Source organism: Mchenga conophoros, linkage group LG6 (assembly GCF_057382185.1).
Source record: "Mchenga conophoros isolate Kocher_MC1m ecotype Shallow Benthic linkage group LG6, M_conophoros_male_GT1.1, whole genome shotgun sequence".
Classification (NCBI taxonomy): domain Eukaryota; kingdom Metazoa; phylum Chordata; class Actinopteri; order Cichliformes; family Cichlidae; genus Mchenga; species Mchenga conophoros.
The window spans coordinates 43,868,562-43,880,854 of record NC_140531.1 but is presented as its reverse complement, the minus strand read 5'-3'; the positions used below and the strand labels follow the sequence as shown (position 1 = coordinate 43,880,854).

At 42.7% G+C, this 12,293-nt stretch overlaps 1 protein-coding gene across 1 annotated transcript; it reads left to right on the top strand.

Annotated features, from left to right (window-relative positions):
* Positions 1 to 1,074: 1,074 nt before the first annotated feature.
* LOC146573466 (uncharacterized) lies at positions 1,075 to 5,390 on the top strand. The gene has a single exon (XM_085278365.1). The coding sequence runs from the start codon at positions 3,551 to 3,553 to the stop codon at positions 5,111 to 5,113; it is 1,563 nt and encodes a 520-aa protein (XP_085134491.1). The 5' UTR covers positions 1,075 to 3,550; the 3' UTR covers positions 5,114 to 5,390.
* The last annotated feature ends 6,903 nt before the right edge of the window (positions 5,391 to 12,293 follow it).

Here is a 12,293-nt window from a genome sequence, read left to right as displayed (position 1 = left end):
ATAACAACCTGTAAAGTGATATTAACAATGAAACACAGTTGGCATGATGACCATGCCCAGCATGTATAAAATGAATATAAAGCAAATAATTCACACAAAAATATTTTAATAAAATAAATAAGGTATATTAAGGCTGTGTCACTGTTCAGCCAAGGACAGTGTGTGAAAAGGTAACTGTCTCCACCTTGGGAAAAGGATGATTCTGCAGGTCATCTGAAGCCCTTGATGGATACAAAATAAAATATAAATAATATATTATAATAGAACTGCCTGGTCCGCCATGCAACAGAGAGAACAAATGTGACCGCAGATTGGATGAATTCTAAATTATCTGTTTGCTGAATAAGATGATCCTAACTATCAAATTGGCTCAGTAGTAGTATAATGGTACACACTGATAAAATATTATAATATGCTATTGCTGTTATATAAGACAAAGAGGATAATATTAACAATGACATAATATTAATATGAAGAGGCACCTTAATCGGTTATGATGTGAGGTGAATAATTGTTAAGCAGTAGTCTGCATCAAGCTTAAGGTTTGCTGAAACTCAGTGTAATGACAATACGGAGAATAACTAAACTAATGAAGTGCATAGAGGTACTTGACCAGCTTGAAACTTATCATCCTAGAATGACACATTGCTGAGATATAGAGCACACCTATAATAACAACCAATAAGCAAAACCCTGTAGACAACAGCTAAAACTACAGGATTGAGAAGCTGAATTAAATATGTAGACACTGCTAAGCTGATGAGCATGTTCCACATTTTCTTTTCTTTTTATTTATTTGTTTCTTTTAGAGCAGAAGCTGCTGTAACACACCCAAAGAAAGACTCTAGGTCTGACCAACCGTCTCAGTCGTGGGCAAAAAGATGTCAGTCAATAACATTCTAAAAGATAATTTATTGACGAAAAAAATATATCAAGAGATAAAAGATAAAACAGTCCAGTGTCCCACTTAAGAATTGTATAAAAACACACAGTCCCAAGGCCAGAGCCAGCTATGCCACACAGCCAAGTTGCACTCCACATGTTGCCTTTTAACGGGGTTAGAAGTCGTCCTTGGAGACCCACCACCCTGCAAGCATATAGTCAGTGGTCACTCAAGCCTCTGCAACCCAGCTGCCTTTAGGCTGTGGCATATAATAGGCCCTGGACTGCACAGAGAGACAAAACGACACACTTAATATAAAATTCATAGGGCAAAACCCGTCCATCCCAAACATATCTGATTTCATCACATTACATACCTGCACAGAGAGACAAAACAACACAGCAGTGTTTGTAGTGTGGGCTATAAGAGGACCGGTGTATCAGTGCAATCAAGTACACCTGCCTCTAATTAGTCCAACCCCATTCCAGCCATTGGCTCACCAAAAATGTGACACACACAAAACCACTCCCAACCCAGTGCAACTTCACACAATAATATGGAGCAGAATTAACACAGGCACATTAGTCTACCATGTTACAAGCTGCATGCTATTACAAGCCAACATATGCAGACTTCTGCCTTGTTCGGGTGGCAGCATTTTTCTTTTTTCTTTTGTGTCCTGACACGTTTATGTTTTTTGTTTTTGTTTGATTATTTTGTTGGTTTTGGAAACGAATTTAAACGAACTTGTGACAATACTTGAGAGTCACAGTGACACATAGTGATAGGCATATGATTGAAAAATGCCTAGGTTTAGAGCTGTGAGCTATGCAAAGTTAAATATATATATACATATATATATATGTATAAATGGGAAACAACCCTAACTTGAAAGTTTGAAATGTGTGAGATCCATGAATTGTTTGAAAAACTAGAAATTATTTAAAACTGCCTTAAGTGAAAATGTAGAGTTGCATCTATTCTCCCAAACCAAGACAAACAAAAAAGAAGAAGCTTTCTGTAACTTCAAAATAAGGCTGACTGTTGACAATAGACTAAAACACTAATCCACAGGTGGCTATCAGGAACAGAGAGGCGAGCAAAGTCACAAACACTAAGGCTGCAGACAGCCACGCAGAAACAGCAGATAACATAGAGACAACGCCTGCTAGAACCGTGGAGAGGAAGGTCACTTCCCACGAGATTGTAGGAGTAGAGGACAAATTAGTTGCAAAGTCAGCTTCAGGCCACACAACTGTACAACAATTAACTGCCCTTTTAGAACTAGTACACACAGCAAGTGGCCGCAGGTGCTTTATTAAATGCATATATGACCCGTCATGCCATTCTTTTCTGGTATTACACCTGAGTGCCAGAAACCGACCGAGTATCACAACATTCTGAGATTTAAACAAACTCCAGGCCCAGATCCACCTTATGATCAGCAAGTGTGGAAGCTAGGAGAACAGCATTTGACCTTACAGCACAGGCCGAAATTGTGTAGGTTACGCAGTAACCACAGATAGTAAAATAATAGAAGCAAAACCACTTTCTTCTTGATGTCCTGCACAGAGCGCTGAGCTGATAGCTGTGATACGCGAAAGCTAAATACACAAAGACAAACTAATAAACATACATACAGACAGCCAGTATGTTTTCTCTGCTGTGCATCATTTTGCAAAAAATTTGGCATAACAGAGGAATGATTACACCAACTGGCAAACCAGCATGCCAACCTCTTACAACGCCTACTGACTCTTTCATTACTACAGGCAACAATTTTGCTGACAGAGCAGCAAAATAGGCGGCACAACAGGCAAACATCACATTGATGGCAGTAAACACACATCAGATTCCACTGGATGTGTTGAAAAATGAACAAAAAGCAGCAAGCACAGCAGAGCAGGCAAAATGGCTAAAACACGGTGCAGTTCTGACAAACGACTTAATGATGTGTTATGGCAAGCCAGTGTTGCCAAAATTCCTCCACAAAATGGCGGCATTAGTGACTCATGGCTGTACGCATTTGTCAACGGGGGGACTGACCAGTATTGTCAACTCTCATTTCTACACTGTAAATTCTACACTGTAAATTTTGAAACCTCAGCAAAACAATTTGTCAGAACGTGCATGACGTGTCAAAAATATAATGCTCAGGGAAACCTGAGACCACACAATCCATATGGACTTTATTGAGCTAAATGAATGCCAAGGGTAAAAATACACCCTAGTGGTTATAGATGTATTCTCAAAGTGGCCAGAAATCTACCCAGTGAAAAAGGCAGATACAATTTCAGTAGCAAAATGTATGTCTAAGTTGTAGGAAAATAAAGAGATGATTGTAAATGACGAAGAATGTAATGATGTCTATCAAGTGTCTTGCAGACTAAAGCCCAGTGACTGGGTTCTGATCAAGGTGCTCCAAAGGAAAAACTGGAGCACACCCAGGTGGGAGGGGCCATACCAAGTCCTCCTCACTACACCGACCGCTTGCAAAATTGCGGGACGACCATCCTGGATCCATCAGAGTCACTGCAGGCGAGTCAGTGAAGCCATCTAAACACAGCTGACGGCAGGCTTGCCCGCTTGTTGTGATCTCGCCCGGTGGAGGGGTCAGCTTTCCTGGCCGGGGGGTCTACTCGCGACAGGAGGGTGTGTTCCGTCGTCATGAGGTGGTGGCTCTTATCAACTGCAGCGGCCCTGACCATGGCCGGGCTCCTCACCTTTGCTTCCATGAGGGACAACAAGTCACGCTATATGGAGAAAAGGCAGACACTGTATGACAAAGGAAAGTACACCAAGTTTCCCCATGGCTACGCCACTAACTTCTGGTGGCAGTTTATGAACACTACAGCTCATTTGAATAACAAAACTGACTGCTATGCATGTACCCATATGCCCCTATCCTCGCAGACGTCTGGCCTGTGGCCGTACAGCATACCTGAAGATCGCAGTTGGTGTCTGTTGGGCCTGGCAACACATCCAGGCTACGGTACTCTTTGGTCCAAAGCCAACTACAGCATCCCAGCAAAAGCAACCTGGAGGTCATCATCACTCACAAATGTGAACTGTTCCGGACAGACCTACCTACTGACCTGGCCCCAAGTCTCAGACCCACTGCCTGATGTAATTCTACTGAACAAACTGAACGCATCACAACTGCCAGTATGTGTGATGAACAATGGCTCGCGGGCAGTGGGGGAGCTGCCTACTCACCTATGTAAGTCCATATACACTTTCTGCCCACCAAGGAACGAGAGGAAGTGTATGGCCTGTTCAATCAACGCCACCTGTGCCAGTAACACGACGCTGATGGGCCTAAACTGTCGCTCTGACTACAGCTACCGAATGCCACTACAAACAAAGACTCAGTACCAGACAGGATGTGCACGGACGGCACCCAGCAGCAGAGGAACCAGAGTTTTGGCTGACTGGTACTTCCTATGTGGCAACAAGGCTTATCTGTCACTCCCTGAAGGTTGGGGAGGTCTGTGCGCCCTGGTGGAATTATCAGATCACGTTTTCTTCATGCAACGTGTTGCACATCACCCAAGCCGCCGACAGAGACGTGAAGTGGACTTCACCTCACCCAATTCTTTCGGCATTACTGTGGACACTGGAGTGCCGGGAGAGTTTCGCATCTGGGGAGGTGGAGTGAAATTCTTACAGAGCTTGATCCCCGGCATTGGAGTTGCCGAGGTGCGGGATCATGTGGAAATCAACCGATATGCTCTGCTACGACACATCAACTTGACTAAGACCCTGGGAACCGCCTTAGCAGGAGAACAGCAGGCCATCAGAACGATGGTGCTGCAGAACAGACTGACACTAGACCTGCTAACAGCATCACAAGGAGGAGTTTGCAAGCTGATCGGGGAAACATGTTGCACTTTTATCCCTGATGGATACGAAACTGGAGGAGACATTTATGAAGCTTTGCAGAATTTGACCGCTCTGCAAAAATATGTCACTGACCACACACCTGGAGCAGCTACAGCACAAGGCTGGCTTGACTGGCTGTTCAGCGGTTCATGGCTGGCTGCTGTAGCAAAGCCATTTTTCCTTCTAGGTCTCATCATGATAGCACTGCTCATATTAGTGTTGTGTGTGTTGCCATGCCTAAGAGTAATGATTTCAAAGATGATAACAACTACAATGACTGCTTATGTTGCCGTGCCTCAAGAAGAACAACATCCCGTTGCAATTCTGTTAGAGGAGAACTTGTACTAGCTGCTAATAAATGACGTGGTGATTAAAAATGACTTGTCAAGTGATCATGCACTGATTAAAACATTAGTAGGTTATGCAAGTTTTCATGCTTTTATTTTTTTTGAAGTCTTGACTTTTAAACATAAAGTTTTTCATTTTAAATATAACGTTTTCATGCTTTTATTTTCTTTGAAGTTCTCATCCTTTTATTCTTTGAAGTTTTCATTTTAATATGAAGTTTTCATTATTTTACACATAAAGTTTTCAATTTACGGCTTGCATCGGTTTAAGTATAAGGTTTTCATGCTTGTACTTTTTGAAGTTTTAAGTTTTCATTTCATAATATAAGGTTTTCATCCTTGTATTTTTTGAAGTTTTCATTTTACATATTAGGTTTTCGTCATTTTTAAATATAAAGTTTTCATTTTACTTTTCATCCTTTTATTTTTTGTAAGTTTTCGTTTTAAAATATAAGGTTTTTATCCTTTATTTTTTTTGTAGTTTTAGTTTTATTATTTTTTCTTGTTTATTCCACTTGTTATTTCATTTACTATGATTTTCATTTACTATGTTTTTCTTTTTATTATTTTCTTTTGTTTTATTCTTTAGACCAAATGACTGCCATTTCTGCTATGCTGACATTTTGAAAATTAAAAAATTGCCTAAGATACTTAATAAATAATTTTCATAGACAATTGTTGTATACATTTAAAATAAGTTAAACAGGAGGGAATGTTACAGGAAAAATGATTCTATGTTTCTTTACCTTCTTTTAAATGTACAAAGATGCCTTTTGTCTGCCCTTTGCCTATGGTTAGATTAGTTTAGAATAATCTTTTTAGACTTTCTCAGCAAAGACATACTGTTTTGGGACATATTGTTTTAGATTGTTTTATCTCTCACAGCCTTCTCCCAGCTCTCTGCTGACGAGACTAGCGCCACATATGGAGTTGTTTATTTTATTTGTTTTGTATTTTCTTATCCTGTTCTCACTGTCTTTCCTATAAAAATTACCAAGCCACTGTGCATGGTGTGAGTTGTTCTTAGCAGCTCACCCGTGTACACGTTTGATAAAGAAAGTAACTTTGTCTCATTGTGTCTTTATTTCTCCTGGGTCTTTTACAGAGTTTTCCCCCAACACATGGCATCACACTCGTGTAACATGGGAAAAAAATCAAAACTTAGTTTAAAAAAAAAAGACAATAAGTTTTTCATCACATCATAACTTGAAAAAGCACTGGATTGGTGAATTCTGTAACACCAATTCTTTATTTGTCCAACTTTGACACCGAGTGCAGTCTTTTCTTGACAAATGCCTGGTAAGACCGGGCAGACAAGCCTGCAGCCTTGCAATCCCGCACATACTGTGCATATGCATTCTTTACCCTGACTGAAGGGTCCGTGTTCACAAAGCCTATCTCTATGTCTGACCAACGCCTGCTGACATTGGCAGGGATGAACACTGCGCTTGTGCTCACAACCTGAGGCTCTTCATTCTCCAGCAGGACGGGAAGTTCCACGTGATCAAGCTCCAGTTGCAGTGTTGGAGGCTTCTTCTTTGGATGCACTGGCTGGATCACCATACGATATGGGATGTCGTAGTACAGTTTGTACAGGGTGAATCCAAACGTACGCTGACATGGAGATGTAGACAGAATCTTACATTTCTGAAGGTCCGCTTGACTGACCTTTAGCTCGAGTAGCAGATCCTCGATTTTCTCAAAAGATACGAAATCCCGGTTCATCAGGAGGCCAACTGAACTCACCAGAACGAGAATTTTCTTCTGAGTTTCAGGATCGATCTGTTTTGGAAGCCTTTTCAGTACATCGACCAACCATGGCATGCCATGTTCCTTGTATCTGTCAAGATTCCGGGCATAGCAAAGCGAACGTCGCTCCATCTCCATTGAAATATCTCCAACCATGGCTGATGACTGTGCCTCCACCGAAGGCTGTTGGTCATCGTTGTGGACTTCAACAAAGTCAACGAAGTTCCAAGTTGCCTTACGGGTTCCCCGGAGATCACGAAATTTCAAGTCGGGAAACCACCTGATCTTCATTTCAACGAAGCCAGCCTTCAGGCATTCTTGAACATCTTTGCCACAATCTTCAATGAGCACCCTGGCCCTGGAGAAGGTGAAAGGTGTTGGAAAAGAGTCCCTTATGGCGAGGTTCTCAACCAATGCGGAAAGGTTGACGTGTCCCTTCAAATTCTCAGGGCACTTGGCTCCCTGGAGCGCAGCGACGGGGATCTCTTCATTTCGCCGAAAAATGTCTTGCAGCAGAAGGAGGAGAAGTGAGGGACCAACTATGGCAGGCTCACACCCCATGTTACATGTGAGGGAAAACACCCTGCGAACTCGAAGAACCTGTAGGGGATCCTTGGTCCAGTGTAACAAAGGGGGAGGTGTGTCCTCAATTGCTGGCCCAGTTGCAGGGCCAAGCGCCATGAAGCCCCGGACATGTGTGGCACTGAATTCATGCCGAGAACTTGTGCCCAGGGCAGAGGAATACACAATGTCAACGTTAGACAAGGGGTGTCCATGGAATGCCTCTTCTAGTGCTATTTCTAGCTGAAAGGCTCTCCACGTGGGCAGAAACCCACCTTTGCCCTCGTGCTGTTGGCCCAGCTGCCAGAGCTCCTCAACCATGTGGGTTAGACACTGCGAAAGGACAGACTGGAGGCTTAACTCTTCCTCCTTCCATTGGAAAGGTACGAGCATTGGGACGTTCTCCAATAACCTTTGGATATTAGGAATCCGGAAGAAAGAGTGAGCAGGAATGGGTTCCTTCAGTACTCCTAAATGCTCTTCATCCAGCCCCTGGACCATCTCAATGCGCAAGGGGTAGTTGCATTTGGACTTGATGGCAAGGTCCTGCATGTGGACGTAGTAATCCTCCGCACGTGTGTGAATAGCTTTCTGGTAGTTGGGGTGGCTCAGCCCACAATTCACTATCAACCCACTTACTGGGTGTCGGAAGGTTGATTGATAGTGGGTGTGTGGACTGGCCACGTAAAACTGCCAAAAGGTGACAAACGGCAGACTGGCAATTTTAGCCAAAGCTGGAGCAACATCCAGCTCATGTTGATCCAGCACTGTCTGAAAGTTTGCACACTCGTGCATGGACATGGCGGTGAAAAGTGTTGCTCTTGGCCCAACCAACAACTGTAAACCAGCTCTAGACCAAAAAAATTGGGTGTTGGTGTCATCTGGAATCAAATTGCACGCCACATGCAGAGAACACCGAACGATATTCTGGAAATCTGTGATTTTGGATAAAATGAGTGGTTCATGTGACTTTTGGCCAAACTTGTAAACAAAAAAATGGAGATCCAATGTCGGATGTTCAAGCAACAAATCCTTGGACTGATCAATAGTACAAAGCACGAACTCTTGATCCTGAGGTAGGACATTCATGTACCCTTTGTTCTGCAGGACTGTCTTCTGTACAGAGGGTCGATCAAGATCTCCCACTGGGAGGGTTCTAAGACTCTCCACAAAGTTGACCATCATACCATTGATGAGTTCAATGGTTTCTGTGAGAAAATATCCCGGGGACTGACAGGCTTTGTCCACCTTAACAAGGGATCTGGGAATTGCAACAACATGCAATTTATAACCTTCGTCCAGCTCAATAAGGTCGATGCCTCGAACCTTGTGTAGCACTTCCAGGCCTTGAATGGAAAACTTGGTGAGATCCAAATGTTTCTTGATTAAATGCCAAGAATTGCGCAGTTGTTGGATCCGGTACAGAGAAAGGTTGAACTTTGAAAACAACAGCTTCAACCTTTCCAGGAATTTCAGTTCGATAACGATGCCATCGAAATCAAACTCAGCATCTAGTTGCTCACGAGCATTGTCAATAGTACTGGCCTGCAGAGGAATGAGGATCTCTGGGTCAGTAAGGAAATCTGAAACACTGGAGGAACTCAAAAATGCTGTGGCCAAACCATCCATGTTCTCCCTAGCAACATCCTCCATGGCTGGTGGAATCTGGTAAGTAAAAAGAAAAAAATTGGGTAAGTACACACAATAAAATCAGGTAACACACACACAGCAGGTAAGTGCATACACACACACACACACAAACAGCAGGTAAGTGCACTGTGTTGTGGTTTGCAGTGTTTTGTGTTGTTTTCACTTTAAATTTGTAAAAGGAAAAAGCTGAAAATTTAAATAGTTAAAAGTTTAATTGTGAATAGTTGATTTTTTTTTATATGATTTATTTATTACATTTTATGTAGAGTGAATAAATAAAAGTATATTTACAGTGGCCCCTAGAGACAAAGCACATACAAACTTCAAATCACGTACGAACACTGAAGCATGTACAAACTCCAAAACACGTAAAAACTCCAAAACACGTGAAAACACGTAAAAACTCAGAAGCAGGTAAAAACTCAGAAGCACATAAAAACTCAAAACACGTACAAAAGACAACAGAAGTTGAATAAATAAGAGTATATTTACAGTGGCCCCTAGAGACAAAGCACATACAAACTTCAAATCACGTACGAACGCTGAAGCATGTACAAACTCCAAAACACGTGAAAACACGTAAAAACTCAGAAGCAGGTAAAAACTCAGAAGCACATAAAAACTCAGAAGCACATAAAAACTCAAAACACGTACAAAAGACAACAGAAGTGCTCCAGGATAGCCGGAAAACCCATCACTAACACACACACAGCAGGTAAGTGCACGCACACACACACACACACCAGTATTTGCACTTAAAGGTTGATATACAGAGTTACAGTTACGTTGTGAGCCTGTATGTCCCCCCTCTCCCTCTGAAAGTTATTGTGGTGTTTTCTAGCAGATGGGCCTCCCCTAAACTTCGCTGGAAAGTTGGATTGGGCCCGCTGGAACCTGTAGGAAAAGTCCATAGTCAGTAAATGAGGCTCACCTGTGTTTGGGCCTTGGCTCCATTCCACCCTGGGTCCTCAGCGGTTCTTTTTCCGTCTCTCTCGGTGTTGTGTCCGTGAACTTGTCCAGGTAGAAGGCTAGACAGACTGCAAAAAGTTATTTCAAGCTAATGCAGGCCATACACCACAAAAACATCATTGATAAAGCTATTCTGACTCAAACTCCCCCTAAGGGAATGGCTAGACAGATTACAAAACTTACGGCATTCATTAGACCTTCCTCCCCCACGGAGGAACTCAGGGAGGCAGTAAATCTGAACACGCAGACATGGCTACAGAATAGCCTCTCCATACTGCAACAACATTATGCTAAAATCGTGTTAGAATATCAATATACAATATGGGATGACACAGCTTTTCAGGTGGCAGCAAACTGGATGATAAAACGCTATAAAGCTAGATTAGCTACAGATACTCTGGGAGCTACTAGGTCCCTATTGATCGAACAATGGGAGGGCTCAGACATCTCTGTTTCCTCACCACTTGTAGATTCTGTGGAAGAGGAAACACCGGAGGAACTAGACCTAGAAAATGAGGAGGAATTTCCACCTCTGAGTCAAGTCAATAAACTAAATCAAACCTCCTTGTATCCTGAGGTTCGGATCATGAGGAACCCCACTACCCGGGATTCACAATCGACTCCCTTACTAGATGACCATGTACCGCTACCACAATTTAATACCACCGGGAGTATTTTGCCAAACCGGGTTATCTCCCCTGTTCTCCCTGATAGCAACCAGCGGTCTACTGAGTTTACTCTTGATCCAAAACCAACAGATGAAAGGCCCCCTGTGCCAATGCCTCCTTCTCACGAGCCTCTTTGTCCCCTCTCAACTTCACATCCAGAATTGATTTTAGGGGGGGGAGGGGGAGAGACCTGGGGGACTTGAAGTTAGACCTGTGGCCCCTCAGACTGATGAGGATTTGTTCCAATCCACTACAAATTTGAAAAAACCTACAAATAGAGCAAATAGAAGTGAGATACAAATTAGATCCGATCCACAGAAAAATGTGATTACGACCAAGTTCAATTCACTTCATCTGTCTAAAAGTGTATACTCTAATGTCTCGGTATTACAGAACAGCCCAGAGATACAAACCTGCAGCAAGGGGTCTCAAACGACCAGTAAAACCTTCTCTTCTGCGGTCAGGGCCTCAGCTAATGATGCAGGGACGTCCCCTGGGGGAGCACATAGCATGGACTTGAACTCCATTGGTGAAAGGAGCGTGAGCGGCCTAACGAACTTGGTGGTGAACAACTCCAACATGAAAATTCGGAAGAGAAAGAGGACAGATGTAGACCAAAAGGAAGGGTAATGGGCAGAGGACAGGAGAGGGAAAGAAAAGGATGATGAAAAGGGAAAAGTCAAAGGGGAAAGAGGAAAAGACTGGAAAAGAAGAAAGGAAGAAAAAGGGAAAAATGAGAGCCAAAAAGTCTGGCAGAATTGGAAAAAAGCAATAAGCTAAAAAAGATATTATAAGAAAGCCACAGAAAGCCAAGGAGGCGGGATCAGAGGGAGAGTATAAATAGGAGCCTCAAACACAGAGCTCTTCAGTATGCCCTCGCCTGAGGAAGAAGCAACACCTTCGAAACGTCGCGACAAGGGCATACTCATTTAATTTTTTCTATTTTACGTTAGTTTGTTGTTTTAGTTTGTTATTTTGGGGGATTTTATTTCATGTTTTAATTCATGTTTTATTGGTTTTCCTTAAAAGCTCAAATCAGAGACACGTTAAAACTAAATTAAAAGACCACACAGAAAACAAATTGGGATTGAAAATTCTTTATTAACACCAAACCAAGTAACGGACACGGTGAATCAAAACCTGCAAAAAAACAAATACTTACCTTGACGAACCTGTAAAAAAGAAAATACTTACCTTTGAAATTTAAAAACAATTATGGAGGTAGAGGGATGTGAGGCTGAGGACCATCGGGGTTGATGGCCCGTGCACGCCCTGTTCCTCCTTCGGGAGGGACAGGTTCTTTTCTTCAACCACAAACAAACAAAATTTATTAAACTATAATACCAAAGGCTGCATCATCCACACAAAACTTTATTATTAGATAACAAAGGCTTCATCACAGACAAGACAATACAAACACCACAACACGACAACACAAAATGGTCTACCTGGATGAGGACCAGGATTGGATCCCTGTACGGTACCGGGGACGGCGTCTTGTGCCTGGTGGCCGTAACAGGCAGTGGAGTAGCGGGAGGGCCCAAGGGAAGGACCGTGCACCTCCGCGTCCCTTCGGGGACCGGA